At 38.5% G+C, this 26,146-nt stretch overlaps 3 protein-coding genes across 3 annotated transcripts in view; all 3 read right to left on the bottom strand.

The window, feature by feature from the left end:
- Positions 1–30: 30 nt before the first annotated feature.
- On the bottom strand, positions 31–6,388 carry mrpl42 (mitochondrial ribosomal protein L42). Its single transcript, XM_061913291.1, has 5 exons — positions 6,230–6,388; positions 5,942–6,002; positions 3,072–3,156; positions 2,816–2,979; positions 31–139 (listed from the first exon to the last, which is right to left on the bottom strand). The coding sequence occupies exons 1-5, from the start codon at positions 6,342–6,344 to the stop codon at positions 94–96; spliced, it is 471 nt and encodes a 156-aa protein (XP_061769275.1). The 5' UTR covers positions 6,345–6,388; the 3' UTR covers positions 31–93.
- A 203-nt stretch (positions 6,389–6,591) lies between these two features.
- On the bottom strand, positions 6,592–15,959 carry pwp1 (PWP1 homolog, endonuclein). The gene is made up of 15 exons (XM_061913290.1): positions 15,763–15,959; positions 15,556–15,614; positions 9,743–9,915; positions 9,594–9,679; positions 9,430–9,526; positions 9,243–9,353; positions 8,134–8,264; positions 7,988–8,067; positions 7,802–7,898; positions 7,683–7,744; positions 7,500–7,611; positions 7,342–7,432; positions 7,155–7,276; positions 6,977–7,082; positions 6,592–6,912 (listed from the first exon to the last, which is right to left on the bottom strand). Exons 1-15 carry the CDS (start codon positions 15,826–15,828, stop codon positions 6,836–6,838), a joined length of 1,470 nt encoding a protein of 489 aa, XP_061769274.1. The 5' UTR covers positions 15,829–15,959; the 3' UTR covers positions 6,592–6,835.
- Positions 15,960–16,942: 983 nt separating this feature from the next.
- ano6 (anoctamin 6) overlaps positions 16,943–26,146 on the bottom strand; it is a 47,324-nt gene continuing 38,120 nt past the window's right edge. The window contains exons 10-20 of the mRNA XM_061913287.1: positions 25,796–25,856; positions 25,572–25,717; positions 25,420–25,497; positions 25,055–25,283; positions 24,472–24,641; positions 24,306–24,403; positions 24,016–24,146; positions 19,291–19,496; positions 19,029–19,225; positions 17,798–17,903; positions 16,943–17,726 (exon numbers count right to left, since the gene is read on the bottom strand). Coding sequence (XP_061769271.1) covers positions 17,532–17,726; positions 17,798–17,903; positions 19,029–19,225; positions 19,291–19,496; positions 24,016–24,146; positions 24,306–24,403; positions 24,472–24,641; positions 25,055–25,283; positions 25,420–25,497; positions 25,572–25,717; positions 25,796–25,856 — 1,617 coding nt within the window. The 3' untranslated portion in view covers positions 16,943–17,531. The remainder of the gene's footprint in view (positions 17,727–17,797; positions 17,904–19,028; positions 19,226–19,290; positions 19,497–24,015; positions 24,147–24,305; positions 24,404–24,471; positions 24,642–25,054; positions 25,284–25,419; positions 25,498–25,571; positions 25,718–25,795; positions 25,857–26,146) is intronic.

The following is a 26,146-nucleotide window of genomic DNA, read 5'->3' as shown; positions in this document are numbered from 1 at the left end:
CCTCTTAAATTGAAAAATAAGCGCAACGCACAAAGTTGAGAGTTTATTACACAAAGCATGGTCAGAAGATAGTCATTGAAATTCATTATACAGTTATCTGTCTTTTGGGGGATCCTTCTTAATGCGCCTCCTGTGGTACCTATAAACAGTGGAAAAAACATATTGGATTAAGGGTTTTCTTTTCTTTTCTTTTTTTTTAAAGGGAAACAGTATCACAATTTCAGAAGGGTTAATACAAATAGCTGACCAACACGCCGGATTGTAGTCAGCTGGAGGCATGTCTTAATGAAATTAAACAATGGATGTCCGCTAACTTTTTGCAACTCAACGGCAAAAAAACGGAAATGCTGATTATCGGTCCTGCTAGACACCGACCTCTATTTAATAATACAACTCTAACATTTGACAACCAAAGAATTAAACAAGGCGACACGGTAAAGAATCTGGGTATTATATTCGACCCAACTCTCTCCTTTGAGTCACACATTAAAAGCGTTACTAAAACGGCCTTCTTTCATCTCCGTAATATCGCTAAAATTCACTCCATTCTGTCCACTAAAGACGCTGAGATCATTGTCCATGCGTTTGTTACGTCTCGCCTCGTTTACTGTAACGTATTATTTTCGGGTCTCCCCATGTCTAGCATTAAAAGATTATAGTTGGTACAAAATGCGGCTGCTAGACTTTTGACAAGAACAAGAAAGTTTGATCATATTACGCCTATACTGGCTCACCTGCACTGGCTTCCTGTGCACTAAAGATGTGACTTTAAGGTTTTACTACTTGCGTATAAAATACTACACGGTCTAGCTCCATCCTATCTTGCCGATTGTATTGTACCATATGTCCCGGCAAGAAATCTGCGTTGAAAAGACTCCGGCTTATTAGTGATTCCCAAAGCCCAAAAAAACTCTGCGGGCTATAGAGCGTTTTCCGTTCGGGCTCCAGTACTCTGGAATGCCCTCCCGGTAACAGTTCGAGATGCCACCTCAGTAGAAGCATTTAAGTCTCACCTTAAAACTCATTTGTATACTCTAGCCTTTAAATAGACTCCCTTTTTAGACCAGTTGATCTGCCGTTTCTTTTCTTTTTCTCCTATGTCCCACTCTCCCTTGTGGAGGGGGTCCGGTCCGATCCGGTGACCATGTACTGCTTGCCTGTGTATCGGCTGGGGACATCTCTGCGCTGCTGATTCGCCTCCGCTTGGGAAGTTTTCCTGGTGGCTCCGCTGTGAACAGGACTCTCGCTGCTGTGTTGGATCCGCTTTGGACTGGACTCTCGCGACTGTGTTGGATCCATTATGGATTGAACTTTCACAGTATCATGTTAGACCCGCTCGACATCCATTGCTTTCGTCCTCTCCAAGGTTCTCATAGTCATCATTGTCACCGACGTCCCACTGGGTGTGAGTTTTCCTTGCCCTTATGTGGGCCTACCAAGGTTTGTGTTGTGGTTTGTCCAGCCCTTTGAGACACTAGTGATTCAGGGTTATATAAGTAAACATTGATTGATTGATTGAATAAAAATCAGTTCCCAGTGGCTTATTTTATTTTTTGAAGTTTTTTTCAAAATTTTACCCATCCCGGAATATCCCTAAAAAAAGCTTTAAAGTGCCTGATTTTCGCTATCTGTGAAGCCATCGTACATTTTCCTGTGACGTCATCCAGTGATACCAAAACGGATATCACAGCAAGATATAGCGACATTAGCTCGGATTCAGACTCGGATTTCAGCGGCTTAAGCGATTCAACAGATTACGCATGTATTGAAACGGATGGTTGAAGTATGGAGGCAGATAGCGAAAACGAAATTGAAGCAGAAACTGAAGCTATTGAGCGAATAGCTATTGACTCTATTCGGCCATGTTTGCCTTAGCATCGCCGGTAAAATGTGCATACCAATGATCGGAAGTTTCGCATCTTGTGACACTGGATCAACTTAAATCCATTGATTGGTAAGTGTTTGTTTGGCATTAAATGTGGGTGGAGGGAAACGCTGGATGTAAATATAGTTTCAAATGTACATACAGCTAGCCTAAATAGCATGTTAGCATCGATTAGCTGGCAGTCATGCCGCGACCCAATATGTCTGATTAGCACATAAGTCAACAACATCAACAAAACTCACCTTTGTGATTTAGTTGACTTTATCGTTGGAAATGCATCTGCAGGTTATCCATACATTTCTGTGCCATGTCTGCCTTAGCATCGCCAGTAAAATGTGCAGACACTCCGGCACATTCAATGGGGGTGTGGCGGCAGGTTTCTTTCGACTTTATCGTTGGAAATGCATCTGCTTTGAGTGTCGCAGGATATCCACACAATCTTGCCATCTCTGTAGTAGCATAGCTTTCGTCTGTAAAGTGTGCGGAACAAACGACTGACCATTTTGTCGGCTTTCCCCACACCCTCGTATTTTGAACAAATTTCGTCCAATTTCTTGCCACTTTCGCATCTTTGGGCCAGTGGTGCAACTTGAATCCCTCCCTGTTAGTATTGTTACACCCTCCGATAACACACCGACGAGGCATGATGTCTCCAAGGTTCCAGAAAATAGTCGAAAAAACGGAAAATAACAGAGCTGTTTGGAATGTGTTTGAGAAAATGGCGGCTTTATTACCTAGGTGACGTCACGTTCTGACGTCATCGCTCCGAGAGCGATAAATAGAAAGGGGTTCATTTCGCCAAAATTCAACCATTTAGAGTTCGGAAATCGGTTAAAAAAATATATGGTCTTTTTTCTGCAACATCAAGGTATATATTGACACTTACATAGGTCTGGTGATAATGTTCCCCTTTAAATTGTCTTGACTTACTGTCCTACTGGATACCAGCGGTGTTTGGTGGTGTAAAACATCTTGCTCAGCTCCTCTATGGAGGGACCCTTGTTGCCCCTCAGCACCTCATTGCTTAGGTGGGCCTTCAGAACCTGGTCGTGGTTTTCGGGCACTTCGCGAACCGGGTCCGGCCTTTTGATAGGCTGCAAGATGCCACAAGAGAAGGTTCCTCACTATTCATCACCAATCTATGAAGCAGCAATGACAATACTATGAAGCAGGTGGGGTCTCCTACCTGGGTGAGCTCATAGGGAAAGTCCACAGCTGGATGGTAACATACCACCGTGTTTCCATCTGAAGTCAAACCGACCTCCACGTCACTGCAACATAATGTTTTATTCAACAAATCACAACAAACTAGGGATGTACCAGTATTGTAGATACAGCGGTATTGCGGTTTCAAAATTGTCATAAAAATGCTGTGACGGTATAATACGGAAACTCAGTGAGTGTAAAATGTTTCCAATCTATGTAGAAATATATTGTATTATCATAATAATGTTGTGACGGTATAATACAGAAACTTGGTGAGTGCAAAATGTTTCCAATCTATGTATAAATATATTGTATTATACATTAATAAAATAATGAAGGGCACACTCCTAATTGACAAAATTAAGTACATAATATCTCAATAACGTGTATATATTTTTTTGTTAATCATATATTTGGAGAAACTGTTGGATATCTCCCAAAATCCTTTGTGCAGCTAACCGGCAAGGTGGGTGCATGGACATTCGGACATTTCAGTTCACCAAAATCCATCAATTAGTTTTTGAGTTATGTTGCTAACAGACAAATAAACCCTGCCGAAAACAATACCTTTTTGGCGGAGGTATTAAAATCTGCTTAGTGCAAACGAAAGCGCACCAACTATGTCTCAAGCTTTTCCTAGCCCGGCACGTGTGGGGAAAGCTTCGGTGGGAGCGCAGACATGGCACAATACCAGTAATATGATAAATCGTCAACTGAAAAATATAACAGAACGTCAATTTGTGAGGCATTTACATTAATAAAAGATAAATTGTAAGTGAACTTTTCTGACAATTAATATTATCCAAAATAATATTTAAAAAATGTTAGAAAGTTTCTCAGAAGCTTCTCAGAAAGTAAAAGTTGAAAAACACCAAATTGTACATTACAGTTTTTACACTTAATCCACTGGATGTTTACACTTTCACTTTAGGGACTCAAATGTTAAAAAAATATATATATAGATTTGCTTCTAACAGTGGTCTCTTTCAGCAATATTGTTTGCATTTATATAATACATATTAGTATAGTAAAATATACAAAACCCAAAACCAGTGAAGTTGGCACGTTGTGTAAATCGTAAATAAAAACAGAATACGTTGATTTGCAAATCCTTTTCAATTTATATTCGACTGAATAGACTGCAATTACAAGATGTTTAATGTTTTAACCGAGAAACATAAACATGTATTTTTTTGTTGTTGCAAATAATCATTAACTTAGAATTTAATGGCAGCAACATACTGCGAAAAAGTTGGCACAGGGGCATTTTTACCACTGTGTTGGATGGCCTTTCCTTTTAACAACACTCAGTAAATGTTTGGGAACTGAGAAGACCAATTTTTGAAGCTTTTCAGGTGGAATTCTGTCCCATTTTTGATTGATGTACAGCTTAAGTTGTTTAACAGTCCGGGGTCTCCGTTGAGATATTTTAGGCTTCATATTGCGCCACACATTTTCAATGGGAGACAGGTCTGGACTACAGGCAGGCCAGTCTAGTACCTGCACTCTTTTACTATGAAGCCATGCTGTTGTAACGCGTGGCTTGGCATTGTTTTGCTGAAATAAGCAGGGGTGTGCATCCATAATAACGTTCCAAAACTTGTATGTACCTTTCGGCATTAATGGTACCTTCACAGATGTGTAAGTTACCCATGCCTTGGGAACTAATACACCCCCATACCATCACAGATGCTGGCTTTTCAACTTTGCGCCTATACCGATCCAGATGGTTCTTTTCCTTTTTGATCCCGAGGACACTTATGCTGTTGGTAAATGGCTTTCGTTATGCATAGAAGAGTTTCAACTTCCACTTACAGATGTAGCGACCAACTGTAGTTATTGACAGTGGTTTTCTGAAGTGTTCCCGAGCCCATGTGGTGATATCTTTTACACACAGATGTCGCTTTTTGACGCAGTACCGCCTGAGGGATCGAAGGGTCGTTAAACCATTGCTTACGTGCAGTTATTTCTCCAGATTTTCTGAACCTTTTAATGATATTACGAACTGTGGATGGTGAAATCCCTAAATTCCTTCCAATAGCTCATTGAGAAATGTTGTTCTTTAAATGTTGGACAATTTGGTCACACATTTGTTGACAAAGTGGAAACCCTAACACCATCCTTGTTTGTGAATGACTGAGCATTTAATGGAAGCTGCTTTTATACCGAATTATGGCACCCACCTGTTCCCAATAGCATGTTCTACCATGAATTGATAAACGTCGACCCCGACTTAAACAAGTTGAAAAACGTTTTCGGGTGTTACCATTTAGTGGTCAATTGTACGGAATATGTACCTAACGGTGCAATCTATTAATAAAAGTATCAATCAATCAAAACAAAACAAAACAGTGGGATGTTCCAGATATGTATGTGATGAGCATTCCTCAACTTTCTCAGTCTTTTTTGCCACTTGTGCCAGCTTTTTGGAAACAAGTTGCAGGCATCAAATTCTAAGTGAGCTAATATTTGCAAAAAATTAAGTTTTCCAGGTCGAACATTAAGTATCTTGTCTTTGCAGTCTATTCAGTTGAATAAAGGTTGAAAATGATTTGCAAATCATTATATTGTTTTTATTCACGATTTACACAACGTGCCAACTTCACTGGTTTTGGAGTTTGTATGACTAGAGTATCTTTGCATTACGGTTGTGTTCAATTACAGTAAGTGTGTTTATCCTAAACAAATTGCCACTTCTTTACATAAACTATGGCATTTTTACCAAACATTTTTGGTCAATAATACAATTGTAATTTGGCTTTAATACTGTTATAATATCGTACCGAGAGATTTTGATATCGTTACATCACTGCAATGACCAAACCTTGCGGAAAGTGAATGAGAACTAACCTGCATTCATCTATTGAAGGACCACGGACATTGGAAGCTTCCCGAAACGGAAGCAAACATGCTGCAAAAGGAACATACAGCAAGTGATACACATGAAGAAAAACGTTTCCCATATTTGTAAGCCTATCTCCATTTTCTACTGCGTGTCAACAACTCTGCGTCAATGTCAAGCGAGCTCTTAGCTGTGATGGCAATATAGGAGACAGCGGCAAACAAACGCACATATGTTGTTTTTTTTTACAAAAAAAAACATATCAATTTTCATAAATAAAAACAGGTACTATTTACCTTGATAATGCCGCAATCTGCAGCAATTTAAAAGTCTGCTAATTTTGCTGAAATGACCAAACGCCATGCTGTTAGCGCTAAGCCAGTGTGTACTGCTGTTTGACTTCCGGGTCATCTCATGAAACAGACATCGGTTCCGCACCGAAATGGTTCCCCCGCTTAACACCGTTTAACGACCTAAAATCATATCATGCGACTTTTAAAGAAGTCCTTTATTGTTTTGGGGGTCGTCATTAAAAGCAAAAAAGGTTTAAAAGCAGTGTTATTATTGCATTTATAACAAATAAACCAAAAAAATTCTAATGTTGGTCAACAAGTTTAGTGATAAGTGTAATGACAATAGAACAAATACAAAGTTTACATATTTTTGAAAAAAATGTTTTATGTCAATGTTCACATCTTTATCTAATTAGGTAAGAGAAGAAAAAAAAGAGACATATGTGCAATTGTTTTAAAACAGACAATTTTGCTGCCGTCACCTCACAAATGACAAGCTCAACGTTATCAACTGAAAATGTTTCTTTGCGTGAAGGTTATGGTGTCACACCGTGAACACACTCCACCATGAAGGAAACAATTTATGTATATTTTGAAGCTGTTGTGCCACTACGCGGTCTCCATCTGCGTTGCGGCTGAGCCTGCGTTCACCACCAAGCGCTCACGACCGCCAAACACCTCTGCCACTAAAAGCAAACAAACACAATTCAACAGAATGCGCTTTTAACAGGAACATTTTTTTTGTCATACCTGTTGCAACATCACTTAAATCCCAAACTCGTAAGCCATCTTTCTGTCCTCCAAAGGCGTAAGTGAAGGGTCGATCAGGGCAGCATGATGTGCAGAATAGGACACCCTGCACACACACACGGAGATAAAGTGTCATCAAGTGTGGGTGGATGACAAAACAGACGCTGTCAATTTTTACCATTTTCATGTCCCTGGAATGCACCAACTTCGGTTTATCGCCCAAAATGTCCCAAATTTTAACATGTTTGTCTGCCGACGACGTGACCAAACATCCTTTGATCTGGCTGCTTAGAGACAAACCTAAAAAAACACATAGTGTAATATAGATAGAGGACTATAAAGCATACCGCCCGGATAATGCCCACCTGACACTTCTTCATCATGGGCCTTGAGTGTAAAAACAGGTTTATCGGAGCGAGCGTCCAGACAGTAGACAAAGCCGTCATCTGTGCTGGCCTGGAACACAAGCACACAATCAGCTGTCTAATATTATGAGTCGCCACGTCCTTTAGAAAAGTCATACCAGGAAGTTACATGGCGAGAAGTGGTTCCACACAAGACGTTCGACCTGACCGCTGAACCTCCAAGTGCGGTAACTGGTGTCGGGGCTGCGGCAGTCGTACAGGAGCGCCGTTCTGTGAGAGTGCAAAAGGTGGGTTTCAAACCTGCAATGTTTAGCCAACGAGACAATTGGCGAAGGATGTACTTGTCGTAGGATCCAGAGAGGAGAGTTTGCGGCTCGAAGGGGTGGAACGCTAACGTTTGCACCTAGAATGTAGGACAAAAGATGAGTAGGAGTCAGAATGCACACATGCAGTCACTTACTTTATCAGTGTGTCTGCAAAGGGAGGTGGCTGCTTTGCCTTGACAAAGATCCCACACAATGACAGTCTCGTCAGCTGATGCACTGGCCAAGACATTCCTTAAGTTAAGAGTAGAAAACTGCATAAAAATTTTGTTTTTATTCACACACACACTCATATACACCAGCAAAGCGGCTCATTGACAAACCTGACCAGCTTGTTCCAGGATAAATCCAACACAGCATCCGTGTGTCCCTCCATGGGCTGCACTGCTGCTGCTGCTGCACCCTATCCATCAACAATCGCATCAATAAAATGTGTGTACTACTCACACATACTCAAAACAAAAAGTACCTTCTTGCTCTTCTTTTTCTTTTTAGCCGCCTTTTTGCTGCCAAGAGTGAAGGCGGGCTCTAAACAATCTACCACGTCCAGGTCCCACACGTCAATCTGGGGCATCATGCTGCCCACAGCTGCATAGTTACCTGGGAAGGGGCATTTGACAAAATCAAGTTTATCTATAAACACGATTCCTAAAAAAAGCAAATTAAAGTGCTTCATAGATGCATACATTTACAGCAAATATAAATAATAATAAGCCTCAATTAAACTTAAAGAGTGCTGTCGATGCCAAATATGGTTATGGAAATGTATGTTTTATCACTGAATTAATCCAAGGGAATTTATGTTTGAAGTATTATTAGTATAACCGATTGCATGTTTTCTGTATTTAATCTACGATAGTTGGCTGAAAAAACAGTTTTCAAAATGGTACTGACCGAGTAGTATTTAGACTGATTGCTGCAGTGGGCCTGGGGTGAATAAATGTAGCTGTTTGGCACAGTGTGATACAAGTGGACCAACCGTGTTGTTGTTTATATGACATGGAATATTTGAGCAAGATTGCTTTCCACAATTTAAGAAAATAAGGAATATGATGTATTGTAGTTCAAATAAATGTAAAACACAGCAACTGGCGGACTTAAAACTTTATTGGTACATGTGTCAGCCACAGAGTCCTCTTACCGAAGATTTACTTTCAGTTGTCATGTTCACACTTTAAAAAACATGTTTTCAGCCTGGATTTGAACCAAAAGTTGAGGCTTTTCTCATATTGTTTAAAAGTATTCTACAAATTGGTCCATTTAATTAAATAACTTAATCCCTTTAAGATTTATTTAATATAATATTGTATTGTTTTTTTATGAAAAGTATTCTGTAATGTATAGGCTTGAGGCTTTCTTACATGAAGATTTTGGACCAAAGTTAGAAAAAAAAAATACTAACAAAATATTTTTATAATAATAGGATTTATTATTTTTATTTTTAAATAATCTTATTTAAAATAAATAATTATATTTCCATTTTCCAATTATCCAGTTTTCCAATCGTCCCTTTTGTGGTCGTGTTTTGAATAAAAAATTCAAAACAATTAAGGTTGCATCTTATATGGACTTTCTTACATGAAGATTCTTGTGGGTTTGGATCAAAGTTGAGCCACTGAATGCTGAGGGGGTAAGCTGGCAGCAGAATGTCGTGATGCACATACAGAGAGTTCTCCTCAGTGTTATAAACTGCAAAATAAAATATCAGTTTTCAATAGAGTGATTTAAAAAAGTGGTGTATTGCGTCACATGCAAAGATATTTACCATAGACCTCCAGGTTACAACAATCTTTCTCAGCCCTGCCAGCCAGGATGAGGTTGTCTGTGGGCTTAATTTGGAAGTCGTCTCGCTCATATTGATCCTGAAAATAAAAAAGATATAAAAATGTTAAGTGGTGCCGTTCTTTGTAAATGTGGCGTCTGACTGACAGTATCTTTAACAGTGACGTAAGGGTCTTCGTCATTTGAGCCGAACACGGTGAGGCCGGCCAGGCTGTTGCCGAGGTTTGTTGTCTCTACATTGAAAGCACACAAAGTCATATTAATTCACTCACAAGACCAAATAATTACTCTCTTACCTAAATCATCTTCATCATATTTATCCAGGCCGTATTCTGCTAGCTCATCCTCCTCTGTTCCTCTGCTTTCTTCATTTTGAGCAATGGCAGCATCCACAATGTCGTTAGGACTTTGATCAACTACAATGCCAGCATCAACGTCGTCCTCGTCCTCTTCATCAGCTGCTTGATTCCTGTTTTCAATGAAAAATGTTCAAGCATACTCCATCTTCATACTTCAATTTTTACCATAAATTGATTTATGTGGACCCCGACTTAAACAAGTTGAAAAACGTTACCATTTAGTGGTCAATTGTACGGAATATGTACTGTATTGTGCAATCTACTGATAAAAGTTACAATCAATCAAACAAATCTACAATGATTAGTAATACTGCCTGTTACAAAAAATATGTAATATTGTAGCGTCCCGGAAGAGTTAGTACTGCAAGGGGTTCTGGGTATTTGTTCTGTTGTGTTTATGTTGTGTTACGGTGCGGATATACTCCCGAAATGTGTTTGTCATTCTTGTTTGGTGTGGTTTCAGAGTGTGGCACATAATAGTCATAGTGTTAAAGTTGTTTATACGGCCACCATCAGTGTGACCTGTATGGCTGTTGAACAAGTATGCCTTCACTTATATGTGTGTGTGTGTGCCTAAAATTAACGTGATCATTAAACTTGGTAATGATCACCTTAAGGATTCTAGCGGGAACTCCCGCTCAACCCTTTTTCGATTACGCTTGCACCTCCTGGTACCCCAGCACCTCCAAAACCCTCAAATCTAGACTCCAAACATCCCAGAACAAGCTAGTCAGGTTACTTTTAGACCTCCACCCCAGATCACACCTCACTCCAACCCACTTCTCCAAAGTGGGCTGGCTCAGGGTGGAGGACAGAGTAAAACAACTTGCACTGAGCCTAGTCTATACAATGCGCTACACCTCCCTGATACCGAAGTACATGTCAAACTACTTCAATAACGTAAATGACCACCATAACCACAACACCAGGGGGAGCTCCACAAACCACGTTAAGACCCCTAACAAAGGTCTTAACTCATTCTCCTTCTATGCCACATCAATGTGGAATGCACTCCCAACAGGTGTAAAAGTAAGTGCATCTCTATCCTCTTTCAAAACTGCACTAAAACAACAACTCCAGGCAACCTCAACCCTTTACTGACACACTCCCCCATTCACATCCCATCTCCCCGGATTGTAAATAACCAAATGTAAATAATCAAATGTATTTCTAATGTATATACTTGTTCTTATGCTATCTGAACTCACTATGTTGTCTGCTCGCTGTACATATCCTACCAAGCCACACCTACACTGTTTCAATGTCCATTTCTATGATGATGAAATTGTTGATGACTGAAGTGATGATATAATAATACTAATAATAATGGATTATATTTATATCACCCTTTTCTATTGTTAGACACTCAAAGCGCTCACAGAGAAGTGGGAACCCATCATTCATTCACACCTGGTGGTGGTAAGCTACATCTCTAGCCACAGCTGCCCTGGGGTAGACTGACAAAAGCATGGCTGCCAGTTTGCGCCTACGGCCCCTCTGACCACCACCAATCATTCATTCTTCATTCACCAGTGTGAGCGGCACCGGGGGCATGGGTGAAGTGTCCTGCCCAAGGACACAACGGCAGCAAATTGGATGCCAAAGCTCCTCATCCCACCCCCCGGATTGTAAATAATGTAAATAATTCAATGTATTTACTCTGATGATTGCCTTGTGTAATGACTGTATTATGATGAGAGTATATATTTGTACCATTCATTGATTTACATGGATCCCAACTTAAACAAGTTGAAAAACTTATTCAGGTGTTACCATTTAGCAGAGGTGTGAACTCGAGTCACATGACTTGGACTCGAGTCAGACTCGAGTCATGAATTTGATGACTTTAGACTCGACTTGACAAAATGTAAAAAGACTTGCAACTCGACTTAGACTTTAACATCAATGACTTGTGACTTGACTTAGACTTGAGCCTTTTGACTTGACATGACTTGCTACTTTTCCCAAAACCCAACGATTAAAAAGTTATTCAGGAGCGCTCCGTATCTTCCATTGTGTACGCGTGTTTGTCAACATGTGTGCGATGACAGCCTATGCGCTACCTGTCAGTACAACAGCCAATCAAATTACAGCCATTCAAATTACATTCACGTTGTTTTCGTCAAATTGCTGGAAAACCAACGAAGAAGAGCTTTCAAACAACAGAAGAATAAGTGAAGAAAATTATGCCATAAAGTGTTTCGTTCGGGTATTAAAACTACGACTTGGTCAACAAAACAGGAATTGCCGTATGCAAAACATGCGGTTGGAAGATTACAGACGGGGACGCATCAACTTACAACTTCGTTCGACATTTGAAGTTGCACAAAGAAGGGTACGTTATGAATGTAAGCTAACGTTTATTGGCTGAGTAACGTGACTTGTATTTGCTGTGTAGTTAAATCAGTGAGGCTGTAAACTCACTGCTAACGTTATAACCATAGACATCTTATAAGTAGACGCAGCATGGAGCGCTACTGCCTATTGCCGCAGACGAGACGCGGGGCCGCCATCTTGGAGTGGTGATCCGCTCCACTCAGTGCAATTCATTTGGCAGGAGCGATGAACTGTCAGCGCATTTAATTCATATTAACTCACTGAATACCACTTATATTCATGCGCTTTTTGGTCATACGTGTAGCTATGATAAAGGACACATGTTTTGGCGTGTTCATAATTTGCTTAACAGTAATAGAATATTCTTATATGCCGGGGGTAGGGAACCTATGGCTCAAGAGCCCGATGTGGCTCTTTTGATGACTGCATCTGGCTCTCAGATATATCTTAGCTGACATTGCTTAACACGATAAGTAATGAATAATTCCGCTGGTAATCACAGTGTCAAAAATAACGTTCGAAATATAAAACATTCTCATGCATTTTTATCCATCCATCCGGTTTCTACGTTTCTACCGCAGCTGTTCAAGAAGTCGCATTAATGGTAAGATGTATTTTATTTATTTTTGGCTATACTCAGAATAACAATGAGTATTAAAAAGAAGAAGAGACTTATTATAGTCTAAAACAAACATTATATGGCTCTCACGGAAATACTTTAAAAAATCTTTGGCTTGTATGGCTCTCTCAGCCAAAAAGGTTCCCGACCCCTGTTATATGCTATAAGTGACCAGACGTCTGAGATCAAAATTGGGAATATAATCCCAGAGAAGGGGAAAAAAACAGTCAGCTATTTTGAAGTTGAAGAAACAATATGATTAGGTTATACATACTTGCGTATATCCTACATAATTAATGTATGAATACATTAGATATCTATATATCTTACGGACCTATAGACCAGAGGTTCTCAAATGGGGGTACTTGAAGGTATCCCAAGGGGTACATTATATATTTTTTTAAATATTCTAAAATTAGCAACAATTCAAAATCCTTTATAAAAATATTTATTGAAAAATACTTCAACAAAATATGAATGTAAATTCATAAACTGTGAAAAGAAATGCAACAATGCAATATTCAGTGTTGACAGCTAGATTTTTTGGTGGACATGTTCCATAAATATTGATGTTAAAGATTTCTTTTTTTGTGAAGAAATGTTTAGAATGAAGTTGATTAATACAGATGGATCTCTATTACAATCCCCAAAGAGGGCACTTTAAGTTGATGATTACTTCTATGTGTAGAGATTTTTATTTATAATTATATCACTTGTTTATTTTTCAACAAGTTTTTAGTTATATTTACATCTTTTTTTTTTTCAAATAGTTCAAGAAAAACCACTACAATTGTGCAATATGTTGCACTGTTATACAGTCTAATAAAACAAAAACTGATGACATAGTGCTGTATTTTACTTCTTTATCTCTTTTTTCAACCAAAAATGCTTTGCTCTGATTAGGGGGTACTTGAATTAAAAAAATGTTCACAGGGGGTACATCACTGAAAAAAGGTTGAGAACCACTGTTATAGACTTTATCTCTGTTGCTGCAACAGCAGATAGTTTATTCTTTCTTGACACTTTGTATTGATATTTTCTATTACATTCTTCCTTTAAATCATCATGTTTACAGTGATTGTTTTATATGTATTTTTCATGTATGTTGCTTTGGATAAAAGTGTCCGCCAAATACTTGAACATGTATAAACACCTGAAAGTCTTTATTTCAGCTAAAACCACCAATCTGTTTCACTGGATTCAGAATAAAACCAAATTCTGTCTTACTCAACAAAGTTAGTATTTGAATATGGTTACTTGAAGACTTATCTGTGGTTACAATAAAATGAGAATGCATCATAATCAATGGCGGCTGGTGAATTTTGTTTTAGGTGGGCCTGAAAGTTTGTAAACCAAATACCTGTAGTGGGGTCATCCTCCCCCAGAAGATTTCTTTGTGATTTTCACATACAAATGTTGTAGTTCTTTGCTCCTGCTTAACTCTGTGGTAATATTCTTTTCACAAAATACAACCAATATTATGTTAATGTAAATTCTTACTTGTGAAAAGTAATCCTCCAATTCCTATTTTCAACAGTCCGCTCAATTGAGCAGGAAAACGCTGAACACCAGCCCAGCATCTTTGTTTTCTACCTGTCAACTGTCAGTTTAGGCTGCTTGCCGGCTCCTCATCACCACTTCAAGATGACGGCCAAATTGCTTGCGTCACAGCAGCCAATTCTGCGTCTACTTATAAGATGTCTATGGTTATAACGTCAATGCAAACACGGCAATCTGTTGCGTCCACTGCAGTTCACTACCTTATTCATACTTTTTGTCAAGTGATTTTTTTTTAAGCAGGGTTGCATGAGGTACCTACACACAACGTTACGTTAGTGAATGTATCACACACAGTAACGTAACGTTAGACGGCGGTCAGCAGCACCGCGTATTTTAGCCACCTACAAAAAGACAAACATAGTCAAATAAAGGTCAGTTAAAATGTATACTATATTAAGAATATGTGTACACTATATTAAGAATATGTGTACATATTCCATAGATCCCTGACATCTAACAAGTACAGCACTGTTCATTGTTATGTTCATGTATTTGTTGTTTTTCATGTGTACGTACACATAAACACACAAACAGTATGAGATGAGATCAATGAGATAAGGTAACAACATGATATAAACTGCTGATGAACTAGTTACAATGCAATATTCCATGGAAATACAATGTTAACACTTTTGTGCAAATAAGTACAGTTGCACTTGTTTTTTCAAATGTGTTTATACTGTAAAGGAATGAGTTAAATGTTTAGAATAACTAGTTAATAGTGCTATTATGAAGTGCAATGTCAGCACTGTTTTTTTTTTATTATAAATACGTTCAGCGTTTTAAAAGCATACACAATCTGTGTACATATATTAGTCTGTGGTTAAAAAGACTTGAAATGACTCGAAACCCAGAATGCAGGACTTGGGACTTGACTTGAAACTTTCAAGTATTGACTTTGGACTTGACTCGGACTTGCCTGTCTTGACTCGGGACTTGACTCGAGACTTGAGGGCAAAGACTTGAGACTTACTTGTGACTTGCAAAACAATGACTTGGTCCCACCTCTGCCATTTAGTGGTCAATTGTACGGAATATGTACTGAACTGTGCAATCTACTAATAAAAGTTTCAATCAATCAATCAAAAGCATTTCTTGAAATCTTGGAGTAAACACCTTGGTTAACCCGTCCAACGCTACAATATTGTTATTTACAGTTATTAGTCCTGCACGTTTCAACAAATTATTTATTTAAATTGCATATCAAAACACGTATGAACAATACTTCACATACCCCAGCTCCTCCTTTGCTTCATTAATGATGCGTTGCAGCTCTTCTTGGCTTAATTCCACCTGTATTAGATGAAATTATTTATTTATAAAAAATATACACTGATAGATGAGCAACTTCGTAAAATATCGCTAAAACTGTCATTGAAAACAACACATGGGGTGTGTAACTACTTTGTGGACTCATTAGCAGCCCTACGCGACTACTTACTTTGTCTGGGGTTTCCTTGGCAACACCCCGCATCACCCACCCAACACAAGTAATCTGAGAACTCATGTTTTAATAACTAAATTTGTAAATATAACAAGTGTATTAAAAAAATCAGCACAAATAGCCAGTAATGCTACATGTGTTTAAAGGGGTCTCGTGTCGCATTACGATGACGCCGGAAATGCGCCAAGACTTGAGTGCCTGATCAAAAATGCGTAAACTTCATCTCGTAATATTGTTGTAAGCACAATTGCACAATGGCGCGCAATTTGCACATTTTGCAAATTTAATGTCAAATCAAACCAAATGTTTATTGGATACATCACTGTGTACATCCACGACAGAAATACTGACTAAACTACTACCACAACTTGGTTTACTATTTATAAAATATAATAATGTAGGGTTACCTGTATTGTGCTTACAACAATACCTGAACTCAGGTGTCGGTAACCTTTTTGGCTGAGAGAGCCATGAAAGCCAAATATTTTAAAATGTATTTCCGTGAGAGCCATATCATATTTTTCAACACTGAATACAACTAAATGCGTGCATTTTTAAGTAAAACCAAAATTTTTAGCACGTAATAAGTCTATAATTTTTTTTAAATAACTTTGTGATTTCTTGAACAGGTGCGGTAGGAACGGATGGATGGATTGAAATGCATGAGAATGTTTTATATTTTGAACGTTATTTTTAACATCGTGATTACCAGCGGAATTATTAATTACTTATCGTTTGAGTTTATTTCGAACATGCAAGCAAACAACACAATACATCACAATTTCCAGTTTCCCTTTTCAACATGTTCGAAAAGGAGTATGAAGAAGCAGAGTTTATTTAATCCAGCTACCCCTTTTCCTTTATATAGCAAATGCTAAAACTTTTGTTTACTTCCTGTTCTCAATGTCTTCACAATATATTCCATAAGTAATGTTAAGCAATGTCAGCTAAGATTTATCTGAGAGCCAGATGCAGTCATCAAAAGAGCCACATCTGGCTCTAGAGCCCTAGGTTCCCTACCCCTGCCTTAACTGCTGTGTAAAAATGTAATTATATTATTGGACGTGCTGGATACAATTCCAATAGATTAGTTTTTTAGACAGCGTGAATATTAGAATGCTGCATACAAACTTTATTATTGACTTCAAATGCCCAAAAAAGATTTGAAGCACACAGGTTACGATAAAACTGTTTTAATTTGTATGTATAAAAGTAGACGGATGCTGTTTATAGTGGTAATAATACAGCAGAGGTGTGAATCCAACATAACGACACAATATTTACACACAACATCCAACATGCAGTCAAAGTAATGTGCAGAGCAGTGGTCACACATTCTGCGCCCTGCCCATAAAAAAGTGCAGTCTGATAAATGAGTAGATTTAACTGATAATAAAAACAAAACCAGGACGATTAATTGTAGAAAAAAAGAGTCACACAGACAAGAGAAAGTTTGGCGTAGTAGCTGAATGAACATGAACTATGTAGCATGTAAACAGATATAATACACTAAGGGTCTAACCTTAAAATATTAGGCACAATATTCTTAGCTTGTCTTTTAAAATCTCTATGGTTGCATTGAGTGCATTTAATAATACTGAAGAATGTCAGCATTTCACCAGTAACTCTGATTCTAACTTCATGATGTATGCTGACTGTAACTTGTGATTGTTCTGACAGCTTCTGCACAGTCAGCAGAACATCGCTGCATATAATCAACTTGTCTCCCGATTGTCCATTTAATTCTGATTCTGTTTGTGTGTTTTCTACGAATCGAAATCAAGCTCAGTGTCCTCCGTCGTCAGCTTCGGCCGCTTCATACGTTTGGTGACCAGCTTGAGGTTGGTTTCGTGGAGGATGACCTGGGTCAAGTACTTCTCTCGTTTGATTTGCTCTCTGACAGCGTACGGGATGTCAGGGATGACGTAGGACAGGATAAACTTGGTCAGGTAAACAATGTGCTGTAAAGAAGGATATCCATTAGTGGAACTAGACTCATTAGGAGTGTATGACTTCCTGTTGGTGTTCCTACCTCCACAACAATGATGAATGCCATTTTGGCAGCGATCACATGCCAGTAGTAGATATTGTGCTCGTACTCCTTGGGGTGCCCTGGGGGGTATCGAAAATCTCGATACCTCAAAAAAATAAATAAATAAAAACAAACATCAACTGTTGTTTATTTTTTTCATTTAAATATTATTTCCATTTAGTCATTTTTTATTATAACTTGAGGCTTTCTTCCAAATGAGATTGATTATTCAGGGTTTGGATCAAAGTTAGAAAAATATAAAAACAATTCTAAAAAAGATTGCAAACATTGTAAAGTAAGATTTTTTTTTTTTAATTCAATATGGTATTTTCAAATTTACATTAATATTCTACATAATTTTTAAAAATTAATTTGTTTATTTAAAAATGTAGATGTATTTTTCAAAATTGCACTGTTTTAATTTTTAAATACGTTTTATATGGACTGGAGATATACAAGAATATTTTTTTTACGATTTTGGATCAGAGCTTGTAAGTATTTGAAAAGATTTCGTTTTTTTTTTTTTTTACAAATTAATTTATTGTAGTTATAGTTTGTTTCTCTTCAATTATTTATATTACTTTTAATATGGACATTTGAATCTTAATATCAAGGCAAAAAACATTAAAAAATTATATCCATCCATTTTTTTACCGCTTGTCCCGTTCGGGGTCGCGGGGGTGCTGGAGCCTATCTCAGTGCATTCGGGCGGAAGGCGCCACCTCATTGCAGGGCCAACACAGATGGACAGACAACATATATCAAGTATCTTAATTTTTTTTACAAATTAATTTATTTCAATCATTATTTCTTTAAATTTAATATTTAATGTTTTAAATTATGTATATTCCATTTAATAAGGACTTAGGGCATCTTACATTAGTTTTATTTTTAGAATCAATGTTTGTACAATAATATTGTGTATTCCATCCATCCATCCATTTTCTACCGCTTATTCCCTTTGGGGTCGCGAGGGGCGCTGGTGCCCATCTCAGCTACAATAGGGCGGAAGGCGGGTTACAGCCTAGACAAGTCGCCATCTTATCGCAGGGCCAACATTGAGTATTGTTTTTTTTAATTAAAAAATAACTTTGTCTAAACCAAGATTAAACACAAATTATGATTATTCTAAAAACATTTATTTCATGTTATGTTAAAAAAAACCAACAACAGATAATTTAATGAGTTTTGAAACTAAAGGGATTGGGTTAAGATGATCTCCACTTTGTACCTGCAGGTGGTGATGTTGTATGGCGTGCTTAGCGGCCTGCTGTCTTTGGAAAAATGGCTGACGTTGAAAATGGACAAGGAGCTGTGGATGTAGCCCTGCATGGTTTGAAAAGGGTACTCTCCATAGGGATACACAGAGAAGGACCAGTAGTACACCAAGCGTGGGATCATATCCGAGGTAAAGGCGATGATCATGGCCTGCAATTTTATTCAAAATGAATGACATCAGGACTGATTAAGGCACGGTTCAAAACATGACTCACGTTGGTGGCGACGGCCAAAATGGCGACGCCTTGAAGGATGGGCTGCCAGGCACCGATGTCTTGAGCCTTCTCGGGAACGATACGGCGGAACTGCGTGGTGATTTTCCAGGCGTCCACGCGGATTTCAAACAGGTTGTTGACGAGCGCCAGGACCGGAGCCAGAGGGAAGGAGGCCACAAAGAGGGTGACGAAGCCAAACTGGATGACTGAACATAGAGGGGAGGAAACATAAACACTTTCTTCTCTGCTTCAGAATGTCACAGCACATGCTGGAATCCATGTTTGCCTCAATGAACCTCATCTCCTCAGAGCTAGAGGCACTCATGTACAACTTTATTACCTCACAGATTAATAGACAAATGGGTCCTAAATCTATTCTGCTACACAAGTTGTACACTGACTACTTTTATCCATCCATCCATTTTCTACCGCTTATTCCCTTTCGGGGTCGCGGTAAGTAAATTTATTTCTACAGCATTGTCCCTTTTGAATATTTGATAAACATACTTGCTGTAATGTGATGTGAGGGCTGTACTTCAGTGATATGATGTATTTGTATGTACAGTGTTTAAAAGGTACATTCTTAGATTCCTTCTCTCTGCTTTTTTCATATTACGATTTTTTTTCTACGTTTAAAAACCTTCCTTATTGTCTACATAACATGAAATAAGGGTTCTTTGGTCAAAATGATGTATGGATTATGTTTTACAGACCGATTAGAAGCCGCTTTCTGACCCTCTCTTCAGGATGCGCCGTTTTAGGCCGGTTTTATTTAGGAGCCTCCACTTCAATTGTGTCTTGTCAAACATGTTGCAGTTTTTAGAGCTTCCATGGAGTCTACTGACAGACATAAGTTAGAACTATATGCTACTTTGTATGAGAAATGTCAACAGCGGAGGATGCATGTGCATGTACAAGCCAGTGTGCCCCACAACAAGAGGACTTTGAGACACTAGTGATTTAGGGCTATATAAGTAAACATTGATTGATTGATAGACAAAAACAATGTCGGACTACAACTGAATAAAAATGTCAGACTCGTGCAATGCTCTTAAGGTAAACCTTTACCATGTATGGAGATATCTGCAGATGTCACATGTTGGAAAATGTCACAAGTCAGGGCAAGTTAAAAAAAACTAGTTTGTAACAAGCTTGGAAGAAGAAATTAGAAATCTAGGGATGTGGGCACTCTTTGAGAAAAAAAAGAGGAAAACTCAGGAAAAAAAGAAGAAACAAAGTGCTGTCACGCAAACACAGAAGGAAAATTTAGAAAATAAAGACTACATTTCCTGCAATTGGATGCATTTCAACACATTTTTTTAACTTTAGATTTATTCTCATCTACCAACCTCTTTTGGCTGTCTTTTAGACACGTGTCCCATGTTATGTACCGCATATTTTTTTGTTTCATTAGTAGTAAATATCATCATTGAAAATGTAATGTAAAGTTCAGTAACATGCATGCAAAGAATTCAGAAAACATCAACATTGACCCATCAAGGTTGATGGGTCAAATGCAGAGAATAATTTCGCCACATCTAGTGTGTGTGTGACAATCATTGGTACTTTAACTTTAATAGAAACAGCATGCTGGCCCAGTCACATAATTTATGCGGCTTTTACACTCACACACACACGCACGCACGCACGCACACACACACACACACACACACACACACACACACACACACACACACACACACACACACACACACACACACACACATGAATGCAAGGCATGCTTGATAAACAGCCATACAGGTCACAATGAGGGTGGCTGTATAAACAACTCTGACACTTACAAATATGTGCCACACTGTGAACCTACACCAAACAAGAATGACAAACACATTTCGGGAGAACATCTGCACCGTAACACAACATAAACACAACAGAACAAACACCAGTATCCCTTGCAGCACAAACTCTTCCGGGACGATACAATACACACCATTCCCACCAAACCCCGCCCACCTCAGGTTGCCTCAGCTCAAAACCTGAGCCGTGACATTAATGAACTAGCATCCAAGAAAAGATAAATAGATTGATAGATAGACGGACGGATGGACGGACGAACAGACGGACAGACAGACAGACAGACAGACAGACAGACAGACAGACAGACAAATAGATAGATAGATAGACGGACGGACGGACAGACAGACAGACAGATAAATAGATGGATAGATAGATAGATAGATGGATAGTACTTAATTGATTCCTTCAGGAAAATTAAGATGGCTTGGGCACATCAGATTAGATCAGTGTGTTGCAAACTGACCAGTAAAGAGGCCTGAAATGTTGATTTATTCATTGTTATTTTATTTTCAAATTTATGAGCCTGTGGAAAAAGTTAATGTTGATTTTTACCTCAAAAGGCTGCAAATAGAAAAGAGGCATTCAATTTTTATTTAAATTTTATTTGATATGCCATTGATATTTTTTATTATTATTATTATTATTTAAAACTAAATTTTGCATGTCACTATAAAGTTATATAACCCTTGCTCATTCAATTTTCAATACAAAACTTGTTTGGGTCCCTATTAAAAGGTTAATTTGTTCAACCTTGGCCCGCGGCTTTGTTCAATTTTAAATTTTGGCCCAATCTGTATTTCAGTTTGACACCCCTGCTTTAAATGAATCGTTGGGAATTTTCCTTCCTTCATACTTCCTTCGAACGAATCGTTCGGAATTTCACCCAGTTGTAACATTTTTCCACATGTTACAGGTTTACTCCAAGACCTTTGTGTGAGTCCGCCATTGTCAATAAGTTCCTTCTTTGTCACTATCGTCTAGCTGTGGGGCAGACTACCCCATACATTCACATGTATCCTCCGCTGTTGCCATTACTAATACAAAGTAATATACAATGTATAACATACAAAACAACAGTAAAATAACATACAGTTCTAACAGTTCTATCTTGAAGATGGTCTGTAAAACAGCATCTATGCAAACTTTTTACCAAAGAACCATAATTACATATGTAGACCAAAAGGAAGTGTTTTAAATGTAGAAAAAAAATCATCATATGACCCCATTAAATAGCAAATTAATTGTTTGTTATCCTTCCATTCATTTTTTATAACGCTTATCCTAATTAGGGTGATGGGGAAGCTGGAGCCTTTTCCAACTGACTTGGGGAAAGAGGCGGGGAATGCCTTAGACTGGTCGCCAGCCAGTCACAGGGCAAAATCATTCATACCTATGGGCAATTTACAATATTCAATAACCTATAACATATATATTTTTGGAATGTTGGGGTGAAGCCGGAGTACTGGGAAGAACATGCTAACTCTAACCAGAGATGTCCAAACGCAGATTAAAACCCAGATCTCCTGACTGTATGGACTAAACGCTAATCATTAGGCCACTGCGCAGCCCCTTTAAAAAAATTTTTTTTTTTTAATTTACACAACCTTTTCAAGCAAAAAAAAGCTTTGACAAGCAAGTGTTGTGTACAAGTCTGTCTACTGTATGCCTGTAATTTCTTCATGAGTAAAACTGCGTGTCAAAAATCAGGAGCTTTTAGTACTTTTTATGGTTGCGTCTAGGGAGGTAACGGTATCAAAATCACATATTATCACGGTATTAAAGCTCTGGTACGATATTATTGTAGTACATTTCCAAAACAAAGGCTTAAAAATGTTTTAGTGTGTAAAATAAAGTGTCAGGAATGTTAGGGATAAACACACTAACTGTAATTGAACACAAATATGATGTTCAAATCTTCTAATCATATTTATTACTACTTATATGTATTTTTAAGTGCAAAGAATTGAGCAGGGACATTCACTGTTTCAAGCAAATATTAAAAAAATAACCTTACAGTTTCATTTCTTTAAAGTGACAATGTAAACATCCAGTGGAACAAGGGTAAAACAATAATGTTCACTTTAGTGTCTTTCAAATTACTTTCTGAGAAGCACTGTCCTCCACAGTTGACAGGTTTATATCAGTCTGGAATATACTGTTTTTAAGAAAAGTTTTCTAACAATATAACTTTTAATTATGTAAATATGTTTGGCTTCACTGGCTTCAAATATATTTTCTGGATGACAGTTTATGAAGTGGCAGCTTGTCCAGGGTGTAAGCTGCCTTCCCCCTTAGTGCAGATAGGCTTCAGCCCCCCCACGACATCAAGAGAGACAAGCGGTGGGAAAATGGTTTGAGGATTCATCAAGTAGTTTTTCAGTTTACTCATATTTTACGCATGAAACATTATTTGGTGTTTTTTTTCGCTCCGTGCAGTGCAATAGGACCGGCTGGCTCTGTGTCGCTTTGGAAAATTTCGGGACAAACGTGACGTGCTTTGGTTTGCAGAACGCAGACTTTCTTACCTGTGCCAAAGAGATTATGTTTTTGCCAGAGTTTGTCTATGTGTTAGCAACATAACTCATAGAGTAATGGATGGAATTTGATGACCTTTTTTAGGAAATGTCAAATAAAAAAAATTCTCTCATCTACTACGAACACGTATCTTCCTGCTTACGCCCCCACCTTCCCGCACCGCACAGAGAATTCTAGGGGAGATAGTTTATTTTCAGACCTGGCCAAGGAAAAAGCGCAAGAAAAAAACTACATACCAAGTTTTTGTCTAATAAAGTCACGTGTCACGTCATTATTGTGAAGACTTTGAAACCAAAATACGGCGGTATCTACAATGCCGTTACGCCCCGAGTTGTGTTCATTATTTGCAGACATCTACTGTCTTCTTCTTACCCATTTCCAGATATTCATAGAAGAGTCCTAGATTGGACAAGGGTTGCAGTTGGTAATCTTGCTCCCAACGAGGAATCACTTTCTGTGACGCTGTGCCCCTGCAATAGCGTAAAATCAAGTTTTTCACCCACCTGCGCACACACACACACACACACACACACACACACACACACACACACACACACACACACACACACACACACACACACACACACACACACACACACACACACACACACACGTGAGGCGTAGGTAAGTGAGGATGATTGCTACCTTTTTGTCTTCCTTACGGTAAGAGAACTTCTTGGATGTTGTTCCAGATGGCTTTTCCGCCCATGATGATGGACAGTTGCGTGGTCAGTTCAATCAAACAACCACCAGGATCACACTGGAACAAGAAAAAGAAGAAAGTGAAGCATAATTCATGTGCTCCAAGCGGAGGACCGACCACACTACCTCCTCGTTGCGGTATTTTCCCAAGAGGTAAACGGGTTGTCCTGGATAGCCGACCACTTTCCCTTTGGCAAAGGCGATGTAGAAACAAGAAGAGTAATAGTTGACGAACTGAAAGAGGAACATCTTGAGGGTCAGACTGTTCTCGTAGTCCGTCTTGGTCCTTGGCAGCTCTGTTTTCAAATAAAAGCAAAAAAGATAAAAAACACTTCAACGCCCAAGGATAATATACAATGTTTTCCTTTTATTTGTGGTGTAAATGAATAAAAATGTCAATCATTATCTGAATAAAAATAGTTACATCATGTTTTGCATTATTGTAAAATAAAAATAACAATGAGGATTAATAAATAAATCAAATAAACTGTATCCTGTTCAGTGTCAGCAGGAAATTAAAAAGATTGATAATTTTTAACAATGAAACCGTCAAATACTGATATCTATTACAGTACAACATAGAGAAAGCTAATGTAACATGTGCAAAACTCATTTTAGATATTGCTAATATTTCACAAGTGTTCTGTCTTTTTGAGCACATCCAATGAGTAAAGTCACTATATATTTTATTATTCCTTCAGCAGCTCACCAAAGTTTGTGATCCAGATGGCCACCCTCTCGTAGAGCATGTTGAGGATCATGATGACCACAAAGCTGATGACGGAGGCCGTGACCGAGGTGGCCATCTGCGGCGTCACATACTCCTTGAGAGGCTCCAGCTCCTTTAGGTCCTGAGCTCTCAACTTGGCCGAGAAGGCAAAGAAGGCGGCCAGGCGGTACACGGTAATGGCCACGATGGAGGCCACAATCAGCAAGATCTGATATATTATAAGGAATTTTATTCAATATGGACTTATGAGCTCCAGCACCTCCTGCGACCCCGTAAGGGACTAGCAGTAGAAAATGGATGGATGGATGTACTCATTTTGTTGGACAGGTAATGAATGGGATTACCCAGAATAACACGGTCCCTATTCCTATTGACACCCGAACGCATCGTCCGCAGGCTGTGTAAGGCACTTTTTCTTTCACCTGAAAACACAACACAGCTGGTAAACGCTGAGAGAAGACACTTTGCCTGCAAGAAATGAAGCAATAAGATTCACCCCTGTGACCGGGTTTTTCCTCTCGTAGATACACTTGGCTTCATATTCAGGTCGGGCTGTCTCCTGTTGCTCCAGGAACTCCACGGTGTCCCACTGATACTCCAGCTCAGCCTGGTAGCGCTTCCAAAATTCCAGGAATAGTGTTACTGCAGCGAGGAGACGAGTGTAAATAGAAGTACTCGGATATGAGCTTAAAATAAACCACTGAAGCATGGATGACTTACCCCAGATTGACATGAAAACTGCAAAAACCAGAGTGCCAAAGTTGTCAAATATGCACAGTTTCTACAACAAAAAATACAATCGTGTTTTAGAGCATGTTGAGGATCATGAAATCCCTCTTCAGGTTCATGTCAGAAAAATATCTTGATTCAACGTGTAAAGTCTGTGCAATAGGAGATTTTCACAATAGAAAGTGGCTTCATCTGCATGGTAAAAGGTGTATATATTAGGGGTGTGGGATAGAATTGATTCTCATTATTAAAAAAATTGATTTTTTTTTTTTTTAATCGATCCAACACAACAGTACACAACAATACCATAACAATGCAATCCAATTCCAAAATCAAACCTGA

The sequence above is a fragment of the Nerophis ophidion genome, linkage group LG10 (assembly GCF_033978795.1).
Source record: "Nerophis ophidion isolate RoL-2023_Sa linkage group LG10, RoL_Noph_v1.0, whole genome shotgun sequence".
NCBI lineage: Eukaryota > Metazoa > Chordata > Actinopteri > Syngnathiformes > Syngnathidae > Nerophis > Nerophis ophidion.
This window is presented reverse-complemented; position numbering and strand designations above follow the sequence as displayed.

Coding starts and splice junctions, on each gene's coding strand:
- mrpl42 (XM_061913291.1), bottom strand. CDS start 6,344: ATGACCCGGAAGTCAAACAGCAGTACACACTGGCTTAGCGCTAACAGC. Junction 6,003..6,229: donor CAGATTGCGGCATTATCAAG/GTAAATAGTACC, acceptor TTCCTTTTGCAG/CATGTTTGCTTCCGTTTCGG. Junction 3,157..5,941: donor CCTTCAATAGATGAATGCAG/GTTAGTTCTCAT, acceptor ATTATGTTGCAG/TGACGTGGAGGTCGGTTTGA.
- pwp1 (XM_061913290.1), bottom strand. CDS start 15,828: ATGAGTTCTCAGATTACTTGTGTTGGGTGGGTGATGCGGGGTGTTGCC. Junction 15,615..15,762: donor CCAAGGAAACCCCAGACAAA/GTAAGTAGTCGC, acceptor CATCTAATACAG/GTGGAATTAAGCCAAGAAGA. Junction 7,745..7,801: donor TTTGCAGACACACTGATAAA/GTAAGTGACTGC, acceptor CCTACATTCTAG/GTGCAAACGTTAGCGTTCCA.